The 19,644-nt window shown below is 41.1% G+C and overlaps 1 protein-coding gene across 6 annotated transcripts in view; it reads right to left on the bottom strand.

The window, feature by feature from the left end:
- Positions 1-19,644, bottom strand: part of MME (membrane metalloendopeptidase) — a 105,868-nt gene that overhangs the window by 73,970 nt on the left and 12,254 nt on the right. For 5 of the 6 annotated variants that reach the window (XM_073898339.1, XM_073898354.1, XM_073898361.1 and 2 more), the window contains exon 4: positions 13,962-14,018. The exons of the other annotated variant lie outside the window; for it this stretch is intronic. In XM_073898339.1, the coding sequence (XP_073754440.1) occupies positions 13,962-14,018 (57 nt within the window). The remainder of the gene's footprint in view (positions 1-13,961; positions 14,019-19,644) is intronic. 6 annotated transcript variants of the gene reach the window in all.

Raw genomic sequence — 19,644 nt, forward strand, 5'->3', positions numbered from 1 at the left:
GAGGTGTGCGGATTTTTTTCAACTGGGAATGATGGCTCAGTCTCTATTCCAGCTGAACGTCAAGCCCCCGCTTCTCATCACCTTCTGGGTGTGTTTGCTTGGCTGCCCCCTCAAGCTCCATGTCTCTGACGCTAAACTGTGGGTTGTCTCCAGACCAGTCCTCTCTGGACTTGTGCGCAATGGTGTAGAGCACGACCCGTATCACGGCCTCCCAGGTTTGAGCCTTGGGTAAAACTCTGTATTTCCCCCTGCCCTTTAGGCTTCTTGGTAACTCTTTTGCCTCTTTTCTGTACTCTTGCCTTGATCAGTTTTTCTTCTCACTCCCTTTTAACTGGCAGTCCCCCATCTACTCATCGTGCTAGGACCCTCTCCCTCCTTGGATATATCCCATGCATCTTTCACAGATGAAACTTCCCCAGATACACTTTTGTTAGTCACTCTCCCACTGGAAAATGTCAGTGGTTTGACACTGCCCAGGTTAAATTACAAAACTCTTTAAGTTGGCCTCTAAGTCTTTCTGAGACTAGTCAAAAGTCTCTCTCTGTCTTTTCTCTTTATATCCTGCCTCTGTGTTCTTACACACTCTCTGCTCCAACCAGATAGGCTTGCTCCATGTGCCACGAACACTCTTGTGTTTCTCCACCCAGTACTATTGCTTCTCTCTCCCTCACCCCACCCTTCTAACTTCTCTTCCCTTTCTTCCCAAATGCTGCCCACTATTCAGTGTTCAGCATATGTCCCATCTTCTCCCTGAAGTTCCCATGACTCCACACTTCAGGGGCTCTTTCTTTCTCTGAACTCCTGAGAGCTCATGGCCTCACTCAGTCTTGAATGCTCAGATGAGGTTTCTGATTGTGGACACCTACTGTGTCTTCCCGACCGTTCTGTTGATGAACTTAGCCTCTTTGTATTCCCATCACCTAGCACCTCATAAAAGGCATAGGCACAAATGGTTATGTGTGACCACCGCACTGAGTCATCTGTGAGTCCTACTGTCTCCTCCCACACACCCCCTCCTCCACTCCTGCAGGTCAGAACAGTTCTCATCTCCTGGCCTCCAGTCCATCCCATCCTTGCAATGCCCACTGTTTCTGCTCTGTTTTGGGCCCTCCTTCTCTTAGGCTCTATCTAGGCCCTTTTGCCCAAGTTATGGCCCCAGGCCTCTCCCTACTCCAATCCATCCTGTGTGCCAGTCCGATTATTACCATAACATTTTTGCATGCCATTTCCACTCTGAGGTTTTCAATATGCTCCGTCTGCATTTATAATAAAATCCAGAAAAATATATAAATAATACAAATATAATAATAAAATCCACACCTGACACTAATATAACACTGCATGTTAATTATACATGAATAAAAAGAAAACAAATAAAATCATGGATGGAATAAATGACTCTGGAAGAAATTTAAAAAAGAAGAAAGATCCAGATCCCACAGCATATTCTCACTCTGATTTTATCCTGTGAAGCTTCTCTCTCCCCACTTCCTCACATGTGCCATAGGCCCCAATTTAAATGACTGTGCTCAGTTTCTGCTGTGAATGCCTATAGTTTTCTGCTTTTGTAACTTAGACCATGGTGCATCAACCCCTATTAAAATATCCTTTTTAATTTTTTCATGTTTAGAGATTTCAGGCATTTCCAAGGCTCAGTTCAAATCCTCCTTCTTCAAGGACTGTCCTCACTAAATCTGTATCAGCTGCCATCGTATTCATTTTAGTTGTTGTTGGAAAAACCATGAACCCCTCACCTAGACTGTGTGGTTCTGGTAAAGAAGGGAATGCGCTTTCCAGGTCTCTTACAGAGCCTCATGCTGCACTCAATCAAGATTTGTCAGTAAAAACTCTAACTTGAAATGTCAGGTAGAGCTGAGGAAATTGATTTCAAAAAGGTAGAAAAAGTAATTCCCTTAAACGTCAAAGGAAATGAAGAGATGATGACAGGGGAAGTGAAAATAAAGACCCTCAACACTTGGAGAATTATGTAAAAAGTGAAAAACCAGAAAATTGGAGGCTGAAAGAAGTGCTAACCAAAGATGTTCTAAGCATACATTTTTAGCAATTTTATGTAACTGTTGTCTTTTAAAATACTTTTAAGTATTTAAACTGAATGTGGTAGAGGGAACTGCCATTTTGGGAGCACTTCCATTTTCTTCCCCTCCCTGGGGAAATGGATGGTTTATGTCCTAACACCACAAGGAGCAATAAACTCTGAGGGGGTAAGAGCAGTGAACGAGTAATGAGTGAGTAGAATGAACAAGGACACTAATGAGCAAGTCTTACTGCCAGTTTGGAAATATCTCATGCTCTTTTAAACACCTTGAAGAAAAAGGAGGAGCAGTGGAGCAGCTCCATGCTTGTGAGCACAAGTCCGCTGCCATGTGAAATGCCTCTACACTTCTCACATCTCCCACAAAGGAAACAAGTGATCTTTCCCCGCTCAGGTTGAATTCGTACTTGACACCCAGTTAAATGACTTCTATCTGGAAAACAAACCAAAGAAGCAGTGTTCAAACAATTTGTGAGGGCTGTGCAGGCCAGAGATAGGAAGAGGCAAATTTGCCAACTCTTTCCTGTGCCACTTTTTAAAAATTTCCCTTTGACCAGAGAGCTCATCTGAGCATGGGCGCTTCCAATCACTTCAAAGAGTGCTCTCTGTTCTGGTGAATATTTTGGGGCCATGGGCCAAGGCAAGTCATGAGCTAGCACTTTTATGCTGGGTCTTTGATCAAGCTTCCTTTAATCTCTTATCGTGGGTTTGATTCTCGGTTTGCACCTTATCCTCCGGACCTCCTCTGTGCTGACTTTTCTTTGAAGTCAGCGGTAGACCTGTGGGTAGAAGGGCTGTAGGAAACAGACACACAACTGTCAAACTGGTTGTAATTGTTTTTATATTTTGCACTTTGTTTTGAATTACTCAACCTCTCCACAGAGCCACACCTGGGCTCTTCAGATGTTTCCTTATCTGTGTGTTTCTGACTTCTGAGTAAACAAGTGTGGTTTAAAAACAAATAAAAGTACTCACCTTCATCAGCAGACATAAAAAATGATGTAGGAAAGGCAAACGTATTGACACGGAATGTTGCTGACCAGATGTTCGTGAAGTGAAAGAAACAGTACTTACACTTTTTAAAAAATCTATATAAAAGCACAGAAAGTCTAAAAGACGTTTACAGCAGTTATAGCTGGGTGGGTGGATTATGAGTGTGTTTAATTTTGTATTAGTTGCTTATCTTTATTTTCCAATTGGTATTAGATGAACATGCATTGCTTTTGCAATATGAAAAAAAAAGCATTTTTAATTTAAGAAAATAGTCACATAAAGACAAGAAAAGTAATCTATTAATAATGAGCTTATTTCTTCCGAATGACAATTCCAAATGTTCTAGACTGATAATATATGACACACCATTTTTTTCCTAACTAATCTTCTTGTAACATTCTCCCAACTTCCTTGACTATAGGAATTTTAAAACAAGCTCAACTACCGTCTGGGAAGTTATTAATTACTGTATTCATTACCAAGGGTCCATTGTGTGGGTATGGATTAGAAGATGCTGTATAAGCTGGGAAAATGTTTGGGGTCTTTAAATCAGGCAGACCTGTTTTGAATCCCTGAGCTTCACCACTTTTCAGTTGTACAAGATTAAGTAATTTCCCCAAGATCAAGCAGCTAGTAAATGATGGAGCCCAAGGCCTTGCACTTAGGCTCCCATGGGGGCTCCATTTCACCACCCCTTCCCTCCATATTTTGGGTAGACCAGATGGGGCTGTGTGAGAAGCAGTGATCTGCATTCTCTCTTCTTTTCCGCTCCTTCTCAGCTGCCCTTTATTTTCCGCTTGCCCTCTACTTCCTCCCCTCCCTGCCACTATGTAAACACGGCTTCCCTCCTTCCCTAATGTCAATCTTATCACCAGCACCTAGCCCTGGGTCAAAGGTAGGAGAAAGCGTCAGGACTTGGAAGGTCTGTAGTATCCAGGAAGAAGGAAGAGGTTAAAAAACAACAGATGAATTCATTCATCACAGCAGGGCAAGCAGAGAGGTGAGTGGCAATGGAGCCCATTTGTACTCAAAGGCACGTTCAGAAGTGCACCTTCTTGAAGTGGGCATGTAGCAACATTCCTGCCTAATCGATCTTTGGATATAATCCACTGGGTTCTGGAGAGTGAAAATTCTTAGGGATATGTTTCAGAGCAGTACTTTTCAACCCTGGCTAACCATGTGAATCACCTTAGAAGACTTTTAAGCATCCAGATGCCCAGAATTCACCCCTGATCAATTAAATCAGAATCTTCGAGATGGTCCAGGCATTTTTTTTTTTTAAGACTTCCCTAGTGGTTCTAATAAGCAGCCAGGGGAAAACCATCAGATTAGAGAACAGAGAAACCTGGAAAATGAGGACAAGATATTCCAATACCATACTCATACTTACATGAATCAGGCATATTTCTTCTTGCTTTTCCGGTCTGTGTCAATGGGCTACCGTCATGACAACCTATATTTCTAACTGCATTTCAGTCCCTTATAAATCCCTGGCACAGTATTTCAGGAAGCCACACATGTGTCTCCTGTGTACAAGCCCACTCCCCACCCCCCAGTCCTCCACTCTATTCTGTTGCCTTTGGCCTCTACAACCTCGCACCCCAGACCCCACCCATGACCCAGCTCCGGGTGTAGGAACTGTGTGAAACTGCCTTTCTGTCATCTGTCATTGTCCTGGAGGAGTCCCAAGGAGACTCCTGGTGCCTCCAGGTAAATAGCTGACTTACATTTTACCTCCATGCCTCCCTCTCCCAAGACCACAAGGACAAATAGGCCTGGTTTGGGCGAGCATATAATAACAAAACCTGCACTCCGTTCAGAACTATTTCTCTTCTCTGATGGGCAAGGCTTTGTTCAAGGGACATTTTTGTTGAGCTTGACTTTCTATTCCTCTACGATGAGCTCTCTCTAATCTCAGGAGGCTCCTGGGCTGCTCAGGTGACAGCCCTGAGGCACAACCACTCCACCAGTGGCCAGACATAATTAGACATGATGAAACGCCAGTTGCACTAGAATTCCTCTGCCTGTCAGCTCAAGAAGGGGAGATCCTTGGTCTGTCTTTGAATGCCAATGGCTTCCATGCCACATGATCCCCCTTTCCTACCTGTATACCCTGCTTTTTAAATTTTAAATATTTTATCTATCTATCTATTTATTTATTTATTTATTTGAGAGAGAGAGCGTGCCCGTTCACACACGAGTGGGGGGGGCAGGAAGGGGCAGAGGGAGACGGAGAAGCAGGTTCAGTGGGTACTGAGCAGGGAACACAAGGTGGGGCTATATCCCAGGACCCCTGGATCACGACCCGAGCTGAAGGCAGACATTTAACTGACTGAACCACCCAGGAGCCCCTATACCCTGCTTTCCAACAACATCAATAGTTTGCTAACTGAAAACAAGATTTTGGGCACTATGCACAAGAAATATTTCAATGTTTATACATGTACATTCCCTAGAGGCTAGTTTTCTGGTCTCGTGTGTGTGTGTGTGTTTTAAAGAAATTTCTTCATGTGTCAAGTGCTCCTGGGGAAACTTCAGTAAAATAAGGGAAATCAGAAATAAATATGATTGGCACAAGCAGCAAATAAATAAACTGGATAACATAAAGCTTTGTGTTGTGGCACTTTATTGTGGACTTAACCTTATTTAAAGTTGGTTCCTACTTAGTAGATCACTGATGCTTTTCCATGAGAATGAACTCATGGGAATTATGAATATGGTCAACTCTTTTTATTTGATGGAGTTTGTTGTAAAGTCACAACTAACACTGAATTATCAAGTACAGGGTCATCGATCCTTGGGAAAATACAGGGTTGGGTTCTTATGAGCCTCTGATTACACAGCATTTTCATCAGCTGATCAATACATAATCTTGTTTTATGTGTGTTTTTATTTAATTGAAAGACATTTTATTTAATATGTATCATTGACTCATTAATACTGAACTCACGGCCAATAACGCTATAACTCATGATGGAACAAAGCTAACTAACACAGGTTTTTTTCTTTGTAAGGCACAACACAGCTTTCTGGTGCTTAGAAACACTAACAGCCCTTCAGCACTATGTCTGGGAGCCATTTTAAACCAGGAGATTACCAACAAAAAGCACAAAAAATATGAAAAATACGGCATTAAATAGACCAAGAGAAGGACCCTTGCTTACAGTCCTTGTTGGACCTCAGCCAGGGACACAAGTGGAGGGCGACTTACATCTTTCACCAACTGCTCAGGTCTGCAAATGACCTCAAAAGCACCACAAGTATTGATTCTGGGGTTACAAATAAATTTTAGCCAGTAGGGGAGTTAGCAAATAGGGAATTCGCAAATAATTAGAATCGACTATACTTTTGTCCTTCATTCCTTTGAGGCTTTTGATCTATCCAGGAAATGTACAAAACAGGCAACAATATTAAGTGGGAATGGACTTAAAAAATTTCATCCTCGATTATTACAATTATATTTTAGTGTCAAACATTGTAAATAGGTTAGGCATCTATTTACAACATAAGTGCCACACATCTGATTCTACGAAAAAATTTCTTTTCTGACCCTCTTACTCTGCATGGAGCTAAGGTTTAGGGAATGGTACATGAGCAAAACTGTTTTCAGCTTGTTCTCTCCAAATCAGCCCAAGCCCTTGGCTTTTTGACTCCAAGCCACACAACATTTTCATTTCATTTCCTTAAAATCACTATAATCAACCTGGCTTATGACTGTTCTGGAAGTGTCCAGAAGAGGTCAGAGAAATGTTGGGGTACCCAGGAACAAATGCTCTTGTAAAGACCTTAGGACACCCATTTCTGACCCAACCTTCTGTCCTAAATGTTTGTCTTATTAATAGACATTGAGCCTGATATTAGTTACTAGGCAAATTTGACAAGTTAAAAATCTTTTTTGACAACATTCTGAAAGTATTGCTGACCTCATTCCCCTGCTGCTACCCTCCTCCCACCATTGCCCAGTCAAAATTAAGGCAAAGTCAGAACGTTTTGAAAGAACACAAGGAAAATGCAATGTAATCACAACGGGTCACAAAGGACTCCATTCAAAAGGCAGTAATGTGGAAACTAGAATCTAGGGGACCATTCCTGAAGGGAAAATGACTGAAACTTAGCAAGCACACAGACTAATGCTAATAAAAACCAAATGGTTTTCGTTACAAACATTCTGGATTCTTCCACGGTCCACTCCTCACTTTTAAATGAAATCCTTGTCCCCAAATTGCTTTTGTGATACCTTGGTTAAAGAAAGGTTGGGGTGGGGGTGGGGGGAGTACCTTATGCTGAATGTAATCTAGACTGCTAGTTTATCATTTAATCAACCACTCCCTGTCAACCACTAGTTAAGTTCCAGCTAGGCCAAGGTCACGTCTTACATTAGTCTAAATGATCAGCACCAAGAAAAGCCATCATTATACATTTGTTCAGAAACTGTCTGTGGATTTATACAAGTAGATCTGAGGGAAGCACAGTGAATTATTCTGTAGAACAACTCTCAAGAAAGGAGACCAATTGGGGCACCTGACTGGCTCAGTTGATAGAGCATGCAACTCTTGATCTCAGGGTTGTGAATTCAAGTTCCATCTTGGTTGTAGAGATTACTTAAAAAAAAATTAAAAAAAAAAAGAAAGGAGACCTTTTATTTTGTGTTTTAGCTTGAGAAATAATTAGTTTATAACTATTTTATATAAGCATGTGACCAATTTACCTTAAATGTATAGACAAAAACACACACATGTGCACATGCACACATTTCTAAATGCTTAACCTGGAATCCATCTGCTATCAGATTTACAGATAAACTCGATATCAGGTTCACATATAGAGTGTAAAATATAGGATCTTCTTTTGGGTTCAGCCAAAGATGCTCATGTAATACTACTACTGCTACTATTACTAATAATATTCAGTGGTTGACATGTATTAGGCACCAAACACTTACTGCTCGAGAGGCACGTTTCTAAATTCTTTAAAATTTGTTTTTATTAAACTGTATATGGTAACTCTATTTTTGTCCCCATTTTAGAGCTGTAGAAATTGAGGATGGTTATTGAGCAATAAGACCAAGGTTTGACCTCAAGCAGTGGTGGCCAGAGTCTGAGTTCTTCTGTGATGTTAAATTGCCTTTCTGGCTTTAAACTTTTTTTCCTTATTAATTGCTCCACACAGTAAGACATATTACCTCTATTTTAAGGAAATCCGGGCACAGAGTGGTTACATGTCCAAGATCACCAATATGACTTTAGATAGAGTGTAGGTCTAATTTTAAGTTGACGTTTTTAATACAGTATCATTCTTCCATATCCAAATAACATTAAAGAAATTTCAGAAGCTACACAGAGAGGGTAAGAGAATCCAAATTAAATTATATGGCAACCAGTTTTTTGGAGGGGGGGAGAAGGTTTGATGCCCAATTAAGGTTTTAATCGCTCTGTAACATGAGTATAGCTACATGAACTCTTTTCACCTCATTTGACTTTGAATTTTAGAATTTGTTGAGATAATCACAGAAATCTCAAGTCTAATGGACCCACAATAATAATCATTTTTTGGCTCTCCCCAAATTCTTCAGCCTTATCTTACAGCCCATTTAAATGAATGGCTCACAGCAGAGAGGACAGTCAATAATTTTCCAATAGGGATTCCTCCAAAATTCACAACCCAAAACATATTCTGTTAATAATTGAAAGCCCTGAAACTGTGTTACTGTTAAGTTAAAGTGCCATATGTCTAAAAATAATTTTTCTTTTCCAGGTCCAATTTGCATTTTGAATCCTAAAAGATTCTTTGCTAGCAAAAAGCTATTAGAGATTCTCCTGCAATTTAAATACAATATATCACTTAAAATGTTACCAGGGCTGCACGCTGATTATAATGTTAATGAATAAAAATGCTCCTCTTTGAGGAAAGATATTGAAGGTGATGAAAAAGGTTATGTTGTTCCCTCAGTCACTCCCATCAGGTAGACCCCAAGCTCCCTGGACACTGGCAGGTGTGTCTGAAGAGGAAGCAGGGAGCTTGCATACCCATGTTTCTCCCATGTAAGCACTTTGTTATTTCAGGTCATGTTATTGAAAAAGAATGATCAGAGCAACTTCAGTAATAGGTAATTACTGAGAATAACTCAAGACATTCTGCCTTTGCATCAGTTTTGGTTAGAGAGTGGTGCAAAAAGACCGCAGCAGGAGGATAAGCTGGGTCATCAGTGCTTTTAGACTACTGAAGTCAAAATCGGTTAAGAAGGCTCTTCTCTAGTGAGCACTATTCAATTCTGTACGTATAACAAACTAAGCACTGAGTTGACATAAGGTTGTGTTTGGCTCCACATGTTTATATTTTGTAATGAATAAATAGCTTTTTTATATTATCGAAAACACAGAGGATTATGCTCAATCATTTGCCTTCTCCAAAAAAATTTTCTCCTTGTGGAGCATGAAAAGACTTGGAAAATTTTCATTTCATCTTCACAAATATTTTTGAGTCCCCCTATATGTCTAACACTATTCAGAACTAAATACACCACAGTGAATAAAGAGGCATAATTCCTGCCCTCAGAGCTTGCAGATTTTCCTCTGAAACAAGACTGTTTCCTTCATAATGTACATGAACTCCTCTAAAGTAACTGTATCTAGCCATGCTCCGTTCTCACTTTCAAATTGCTAAGCTTACCCAGTATTCAGCAGACGGGTAAAGCTCCTATTTTATATGTAATCTAAGACAAGGAGTCATGTGCAGTGTGTCTGTGTGCTTGTGGTCGCATGTGCGAGCCGACCGGGAATCTGGATGAGCATGCTGTGAATGAAGCAACCAGGGATAGGGAGAAACAGCAACGCTCAGCTAATTCAGGGCACCCAAGAGAAGGAACGCACAGGGGCTTCATGAGACAAGAGTGGAAATGGGCTATGGAGAAGGACAGGAGCTCCGAGAAAACTAGAGGCGGACAAGAAGAGCCAGACTAGTGGTAATGTGGGTCCTAGAGAGCTGGAAATGCTTACCTGAGTAGGAAATGAGTTGAAAATTCTCCCTGAGACAGGAAAATAGAGGGAAAGAGAAATACCTCCAGAAATTGTTTCCTTGCCAACCTGATTCGAGCTTGGGAGCATAGAATTAGCAAGGTAAATGAAACAACTGGGAAGAGAGTGACTGACTTCCCTGCCAGCAGAGGAGACAGATGAGACAGAGGAAGGCTGAACTCAGGACCGCCGACAGAGAAACACAGAGCAAAGAAATCTGACTTCTCTAAGCAGGACAATGCCTGAATGAGGACACTTCTTTGTGACCATATTTGTGTATCGGGTGCCCTGACAAATCACTTTGCCTAGACAGCAGTGGTTTTGTGACCTCAAGATCAGGAATCCAAGAATAAATATAAGAAATTAAATAAAAAATTTAATTATTCAACCAATATGTACGGACAACTTACTATGTGCCCTGCACCATGCTAGGCCCTGTAAACAGAATGACAAGTAAGATAGAAAAAGTCAAAGCTTTTATTGCAGTGGGCAAAACTAGACATTGGACAACTAACTACAAGTGAGATGTGAGCTATGGGTGTACAAGGAGTGCTGGGAGTGAAGGAAGAATTAGCTGGGCAAAGGTGGAGAGGAGCATTTCATTCATTTATTCATTGGTCATTCAACAAATATTTGAGTAAGGTACCAAGCTGTTTTCCAGGTTGAGAAGGTGGGTGATGGCCTTGACATATGAGGACTGGAGTGTAAGAGGCTACAGGTGTGGAAAGGTAGGCCAACCTCTGAAGGAAGGATGCAAGATGGACAAAGGATGAAGAGCTACCTTCCCAAAGCTTCAGCACCCCGGAAGGAGCCCTACCTCTCTGTGACTAGTGGAAACAGACAGGTGGGAACTAATAAGCAGGGGCTTGGCCTTTGTCACCTTGTCCAGTGAAGGGGAGGGATTTGATCATGGGAAAGAGTATTTACTCTTGTGGAGGCTGCAGGAAACAGCCAGCCTTGTCCTGTTAAGTCCTCATCATGGGCATGACATGGAGACAGCTTTCCTTTTATTTTCTGTCTCCACGGCTGGTCACAAAGTTCTAAAGCATCTCTTGGACACATGCCCTGCCATATTGGCTTATATTTTCTGAGCCCTTGCTTGGATGGATCTTCTCCATGAATCCAGAGATCTGGTGGACCACAGACGTTAAGCTGTAGGCTGACCTCCTCTGTGTTTCATACCTCATGGCACCATTTGTATGACTACATGGTGAGGTGAAAGATGGAGCCTCAGATCATTAACAATGACAAGAGTTACCAGTACGAGATGCACAATTCCTGAGAGATAACTCAAAGTATATTCCACAGAATATAGAAGCAATAATAATTGTAGGTACACTCCCCACCCAGAGCAAGGAATCTAATCCCAATACTTTGCACAACGAATCGATAATGGACATTCCAAAAGAATCCTTCCTTCTCAGTTAAGTAAGTCTTTGCATAGTAAATTATCACCATCTGTTATTTAAAAGCTTTGAAAAGCACACATGTACTCTATCAGCATCTTAAAACATTTTGATATGAATTCTTTTTTCTGTTACTAAGCTTGCAGTAAAAATGACTTTTATTGTTCATTTAAAGTCAGATAGGCAATATCTGAAAAAAATTTAACTTTCCACACATAAATTAGATTTTTTTGTATTAAATAAAACAAGACAAAAACATGATTCTTCCAAGTTTTTAAAATTAATAGGTGTGGTAGTTGATGGCTGAGGGAAAAGCAGGATCCTTGGCTTCCTGTGTTGACATACAAGATTAGTGAGCAGTCCCTCCCTCGGTAAATGAAGAAACATTTGGGCTCAGGTAGAAGTAGTCTGAGCCAGTCCAGTGAGACTGAATCCTATTTTAGATAGACTATAAGGGTCAGCAACAGAAGAAGTTCCCAGCTAAGAGCAATGGAGGGATGAAAACCCACAACCAGTTGTGACAAAGGAGCTGTGAACCAGCAGTGTGTTGATCCAAGGAAGTTCTGCAACTTCTGGCAAAAGGTAATGTGGTTAAGAGCTAAGCTACGTTTCAGGCCCAGAAGACAGGGAAAGAAAAGCTGAAACTCAGTTTCCAGAGGTGGGGAATGAGCCAGAAGTGAGGTCCCAAAGGACAAGGTAAGAACCCACGTAACTGGAGCTGGGGTCTGCGGCAGCTCAGGAGGCATGAGACTAAGCAAATTTGGAGTCAGAGCCACTGACCGTGGCCTGAGTGAGTGCCTGGGCCTGAAATGGGTCTGACTCTGCCCCATGGGCCCTGCATGGAAGCCAACGAGTTTGTAAACTTTGCAAATCTTCTCACTTCTTTTCTTGGTTTTAAGTTGACTACCATAGTTAAAATATATCATGTTAAGTTTCATAGTGTCTATTTCTACTATCTTATAATCCCTTTGAAAAGATTCATATTTGCATGGATATGAGTTTATGGGGGCTTTCAAGGTATCACTCATGCCATTTCTTCTCGACATATTGTTATATCCTTGTTACTGGATAATATAGATAGTGCTTTGAGAAATTTTCTGTTCAGTTAATGACTTTTTATATATTGCTTCCTTTACTTGATCCACTCAAATATAATTAAATTATTTCTCTGAACAAATACAATTATTAATATTTTGCTCCTTGGCTTCTAAGTTAGTGAAATCATTAATTGCTATATACATATGTTTGGGGATAATGAATTCATCTGGTCTCAGACTAGCAGAGGTATCAAAACATCCTAATTTCATTCAGGTAATTTCATTATACCAGAAAATTAAGCCCATGGATTTAACAAAAGCTTTCTTTTCTGGAAGTATTTTTAAGTAACTACTGGATCCTCAAGCACATCTTATTATAAGTCTTTAATGATTTGGGAGTTCTTTAAATAAGAATTTCTTTGAAGTTCAGGAAAGCCTTGATTAACCAAAGAAACTATTTAAAGATATGGCTTGGGCCATAGCCATCATTTTTTAGTTGACTTGCTTGTTTCTGCTTTAAGCATCAAGCACAGAGAAACAGACACAGGGCTGGCTATTGGTTGCTTGCTAATTGATTCCAATTTGACTGTCCATTGATCTAGTCTGTGCTGTGGACTGAACCCCTTTTTTTTAGCTTCACAGCTAAGGTCCTACTGCTGTTAGACTCCTCTGGACTGAAGTTTTTTAAAAAGATATTTTGGGGTGGCTGGCTGGCTCATTTGGTAGAGAATGTGACTCTTGATCTTGGGGTTGTAAGTTTGAGCCCCACGTTGGGTGTAGAGATTACTCAAATATGGAATCTTTAAATACATACATACATACATACATACATACATACATACATACATACATAAATTAGGGGCACGTGGGTGGCTCAGTCAGTTAAGGGTCTGCCTTTGGCTCAGGTCATGATCTCAGGGTCCTGGGATCGAGCTCAGCATGGGACTCCCTGCTCAGTGGGGAGTCTGCTTCTCCTTCTTCCTCTGCCCCTCCCCCTGCTTGTGCTCTCTCTCTCAAATAAATAAATAAAATCTTTAAAAACCAAATAAAATTAAATAAATAAATAAAAATTATAAAAGATATTTGGATTTCTAAAATGTGACAAATCTATTTTGGGTTGTTTTCTTTTTTTTAATTTTGAAGGAAGATTGTGCCTCTGAGAAATGTTTAAACAAACATTTTGTTTTAAGATAAGAACTCACAGATTCACTCTGAGTGAAAAGATAAGTAAAAATGAATTCATTAGTAATTCTCTCAAGTGGAGCTCAACAACAGTACGCCAGACAGGTGGCCCTCCACCATTTCCTCTCGCTGGTTGCTATTTACCCACTTGAATTATATTCAATTACATATGACAACGTGTGAGCCAAAAGCCCTAACCTGTGTGAACTCATTTCTAGATCAGGTGGCACATCCTACTAAGACTCTAGAATCTTAACTCTTGTCAGCAAACATTTACCTCCATTCAGAAGGAAATCTCCTGCAAACTTCTCCCTGGAGTAAGAAAGATATGGGTCTGGGATGTGAGAGGAAACAGGATTAAAGGAGCATATTAAGTGTTTAAGTAATAAATAAGTATTAAATTAAGTCTTTACGTATTAAGCGCTAAGCCTGCTCACTCAGTGCTGCCACCAGCTCTCTGCTTTAACCAAAACCCCCCTCCTGAAGCTCCTGGGCCCTCTAGCATTTAAAGACACTGAAAGGCACAACTAGCCTTCTATTATCACTCCAAGTAGCATCCAAATCATCACTCGCCATGGGGCTCATTTAGGCTTCTGCCAGTTGACCATTCCAGCCTCAACTACCTTATTTCTTTAACTGTCTAGACATTAATCGCTGTTTATTAGAGATGGACACCTCAGTCAGTCATCCCCTCCATGAAAGTTCCACCACCTTCCCAGGTAATATCAGGGACTGTGGAGACCACCTCTGGTCCTCTTCAGCTATAGAATTTCTTAACCTTCTGACCTGTCATGACCTTCCCCTCCACTCCACATCAGTACATGCATTTTTTATGGTAACATCCTGATGTTGCCATCACCCAGAATAGTTCTACCTCTGAAATCTTCAACTTGAGTAACCTATGCTCTGACCTTCTGATCCTTAGAAGTGTTTCTCTTTCTTTATTCCCTCTATACCTGCCCTTGAACTTCACTGAGAACTCTCAGCCCACGCCCACTCTGTTTTCCCTTTGCCTTTATCTTCTATCCAGCCTACATCCTGTAGTGCCATCATTTGAACCATCATCTCATCAAAGTATTTCATTCCCTTGCCCCCTGCAAGTAAGCCTACCCTGAATCTACCCAGCTGCCCTCCTTTCTCCTCCAATTCTAGGCTGAGATATTTAATATGTATTTTATATATTGATTGATTGACTGCCTCTTTTTTCATTGCGAGCTTCTTGTGAGCAGGGACTTTGTTAGTCGCTTCTCCATCCTCAGCAACTAGAGCAGTGCTCAATAAATATCTGTCGAAGATACACTCAGTGATGCTGGGAAAACCCTGTAACTGCCTGGTTTAATACCATTTCAAATAATGGCCTTCAGCTTCAACAGGGTTATCAATCCTGTGCACAGCCTTCCTACATACTTGGCCCTGGTTAGCCTTCCCTTCCCCTCTAATACACTGCCCCCTTTCCAGCCTTCGATACTCCTGCTTTCTTTGCCAGGTTTTGCTTCTTACTTCACAGCGAAAAGTGAAGTAACTGGATGATGAGTGACACACCTTCCTATCCTTCCCAGCCTCCAGACGTATTTGCATTCAGACCACCATTGCCTCTTTCCTCCTGGTAAGAGAGGACGCGGGGGCCCTCCTCTGTCGAAGAGGAGCCCTGCCATCTTTCCCCTGGATATATACTCTTATGTCCCCAGGAACAAGACTTACCAATTTTCCCACCTTCCTCCTGAAACTTCAACTTCTTCCTTTCTGCTTTCATTTCTCATCTTAGCAACCTCTCAGCTGCACCTAACTCCAGCGATCTAATTTTTAACATACTCTCTTCTTTTTGCTTCGGTAATTTTACACCTCACTGCTTTTTCTTCTACCTCCCCGACTCCTCCTTCGTCCCTTTTGGAAATCTTCATTTCCTTCCTGGTAAATCTCAATCACATCATGCATATGCTGATGGTTCCTGAATCCTTATATCCAACCCTAACTTGGCCCCATGGAAGACTTACTGGTATCTCAAGTCTACACCGTCTCAAAAAGGACCTTTTACTGCATGTTAAAATCTGTCCATTCTCTCCACCCTGTTACCACTCAAACCCAGACAACCATTAGTTCTCATCCAGATAAGTGGGCAGTGGCCTAATTTCCTGCCCACAGACATTCCTTAGTTATAGTCAGTAATCCTACCCAACAGTTCTGATCAAGTCATGCTTCATTTAAAACCCTTCCTTCTGTAATTTCTCGGTGCTATTAGTAGAAGGTCCAAACACTTTAACATGCACTACAAGATCCGACACCTGCTTATCTCCGTGCCAATATTCAACACTTCCCCGTCTCTTCCCCACTTTTACATCCTCAGACATACCCTCTATGACTTAGCCCTACAGCTATCGCTTCAGTTCCCCAATCTTGCCAGGCTCCCCCTCACACCTGGGACACAGAAATGCTATTCCCTTGTATGGGTAAGTCTTAGCCTCCACTTTACCAGGTGTGAGCTAGATAGCAGGCAAGCTTGAGAATGCTACACCTCTGCTTAAAATCCTTCAGATTCTCCCTGTAAGATATTTCTTTATTTTCTATAGACTTTAGGAGGAATTACAAGCCATGCAGTACATGATCAAGCCCCCATTTACTTTTCTGGTGTCATGACTTGTTAGCCTGGTGCATCCTTCCAGCCATCATGAACCATATGCAGGTCCTAAGCTCACCAAGCCTTCACTGGCATGTTACATCGAGCGCATGTACATGCTGCTCTCTGCTCCACCAGCCGGGCAATCTCTGACTATCCTTCAGAACTTAGTGGGTGACTTTTCCTCTTGAGAATGCTTTCCCGGCCCATTACAATCACTCTAGCTGCCCACTCCCATGACTGATCTGGTTCAGCTGCTCCTTTCTCAGAGGGCCTAAAGCACATTCTGCTTGTCTCTGTCATAGCACTCATCTAAACCATGTGGTCATTTTGTTTCTTGGTCTGTTATGCTGACTGGACTACCACTTTCCTAAGGACAAGGGGGTATCTGGGTTCATATTCCTGGGTGTCTAGAAAAGTGTCCAACATTTAGAAGGTGCTCGCTTAATGTTTTTAGAAAAAAATCAATAAATGAATGGAGAGATGAAGGAATAAATGAATGAACGGATGAGGAAAGAAGTGGTTCTGAAGTCTCTATGAAAACATTCCTGCTCACATTATTCCTGGGACATTCGAGAGGACATGCCATGTTCAACTGCTCCATTACTAGCGGACAAAGTGGCCCAGTGCCTCACCCACTCTAACTTACTTTACACAGGGTAGCACAGCCTGAAATTGCACCTGTTAAAGCAATTCATCGGTTAACATACACTTTCTTTTTAAAAACGCAAACATCCGCATAATTCTTACGTACCTTAATGTCAACTGATTTAGTTAAAATGTTTTTCTTCCTGACACCTAACAGAGACCACTCCACTGAAGGAGCAGGAACTTTTGTGTGTCAGAGATGGTTTGGCATAGGTATATTTTAAAAGCTTCCCCAATTATCCTAATAAGCACCCGGAGTGGAGAATCACTATTCTTCAGCACTTTTCAGACTTTATTGTGCACACTATTCTCCTGGCGACTATACTAAAATTGCAGCTGCAGATTCAGTAGGTCTGAGGTGGGGCCTGAGAATGCACACTTCCACAAGTTTCCCAGCTGATGCTGATGCTGATGCTTTTGGCCTATGGACCAGACTTTGAACAGCAAGGATCCGGTTATTCTCCTATTGCGGCAGGTCTCTGGCTTATTTACTTTAAGGGGGTCAGTCAGTGGCAAGGGAAGGGCCAACGGTGAGAGTGTGCAAGGGTGGGCATAGGGTAAGTACGCATTCAAATCAGTGTGCCTGCAGGTAGGTTTTGCTTTATAGGAAACATGGATCTAAGTGCCCATTTCTGAATCCGCTCATTTTAACTTCTTCACAGGCTGACCTGTCATCCCCTGTGCTAAGACAGAGCACAGAAGTCAAGGAAAATGTTAAAAAGGGATGAAAAATTTTACCCGAGAATATATAGAAGGTACTACTCTCTCTCCGTCTCCCTCCCCTTCCCTCTCTCTTTTGACCACGCTTTCGTCTTTAAAAACATATTGACTGCTTTTTGATTCTCCATAAGTAGCTTTAAACAGTGCATCTGTAACCTGCATGAAAAAAACACATGAAATGGAATATATCTGTGCATTATACCTACGGGGCATCTCCCCGAAGGATGTGGAATGTGAAATGGGCTGTCATTAGTCTTCACTGTTTCTCTGTAAGATGAGACACTGTAATTCCAATTTTGTAGATAAGGAAAATAAAACGCAGAAAGCTAAACTGACTTAATTAAGATCACATGCTAAGAACACAGGATGTGGCCAAAACTTGCATCCCAGTTCCCCCATGCTACATTGGCTTAGTGGAAAAAGAAGCCGTAATCTTTCAAAAGACTGTGCCTTAATTATTCATAACACGTTTATCTCTTTGAAATACAGCTTACTATTTAACAGCCTTTCTTCTACCCACATCTACTGCTGGAATTTGTCTACATCCTATTCATCCAGTTATTAACCTATTGAAATGAATCCGAAGTGGCCTTACAAGGCAACATAAATTAACTCCTATACAACGGATGAGAAACAAAAAGGAGGGTAAGAATAATGCTAATGAGTCAAATGGCACACAAAGAGGTCCTATGATTACAAGGTAGAAACAAATTTGACTTTTACTAGCAGTCCAGGTGAAAATGGAAATATTTCACGGGACGCACATATGAAACCAACACATTTTCCCAAAAGCAGGACTATCCACGGTAACTGCTCTGTGGTAGACCCCATATTCTGACCTTGTTTCAGAAATGGCTGGTCCACCTAGCCCTCCGATACCACATGCATCTCTGACTCCCTCTGAAAGTGAAACCCTGGCTCATGCAAACAATGCTTCCCATGTCCGATTCCGAAGTAATTTTAACTTCCCACTTGATTTTCTGTTTCCAGAGACTCTCGTCAACATTACCCTCGTTAAATCCAAGAATAGATACTCGCTCAAATGGAGAAGCTTGAGTTAGGTTATTTAGTGAAGATTTGGTAGGCACTGAAAACGACACATACTCATTTTGAATTGCAGAAATGGGACTCAACATTTAATAGCAATCAGAAGATCAAAATATAATTTTATAGGTAGACATTGGGGAGATGGAAAAAAGGGATGAGGGTGGTTTTGTTTTGTTTCTTAATGGTTGTATTGAGTTACAATTTGCATACCATAAACTTCAACCAAGACTTTTTAATAAATTTATACAGTTGTACAAAACCATCACCACAATCCAACTTTAGAACACTTCCACCACCCAAAAGTCTCCCTTGTACCCATGTGCAACAACCCTGCCCCACTCCCAGCCCCCGCAATAGCTATCCTGCCTTGTGCCTCTTGTAATTTTACCTTCTCTGGAAATTTAATGGAATTGTATAATAGGCCGGTTTCTGTGTCTGACGTATTTCACTTAACATAATGTCTCTGAGGTTCACACATACTGTTGTATGTGTCAACTTTTTATCGTTGTGTGGTATTCCCATTTATGGCTACACTGTATTTTGTTTATTCACCTGTTGATAGACATTTCCATGTTTCCATGTTTGGGCTATTATGAATAATGTCGTAATGAGCAATCACATAAAAGTTCTTGTGAGGACATGTGTTTTCATTTCTCTTAAGTAAACACCTAGGTGTGGAATTGCTGGGTCGTATGCAAAGAGTGTGTTTAACTTTTTATGAAAATTGCCAAATGTTTTCCAAAATGATTTTTACATATTCAGCTGGGATATACTGAGGTGTTCTCCATTCCAACAATGTATGATGTCTCCAGTCTCCACATCCTCACTAACACTTAGTACTTTTTTTTTTTTTTTTTTACAGCCTTTCTAGTGGGTATGAGGTGTGGTTGTGTTGAATAGAGAGAATGTAGTCTAGTTTTCAGTCAGTCAG

Source organism: Callorhinus ursinus, unplaced genomic scaffold (genome assembly GCF_003265705.2).
Source record: "Callorhinus ursinus isolate GAN/ISIS: 27379988/994484 unplaced genomic scaffold, GSC_fseal_2.0 scaffold1, whole genome shotgun sequence".
Classification (NCBI taxonomy): Eukaryota; Metazoa; Chordata; class Mammalia; order Carnivora; family Otariidae; genus Callorhinus; species Callorhinus ursinus.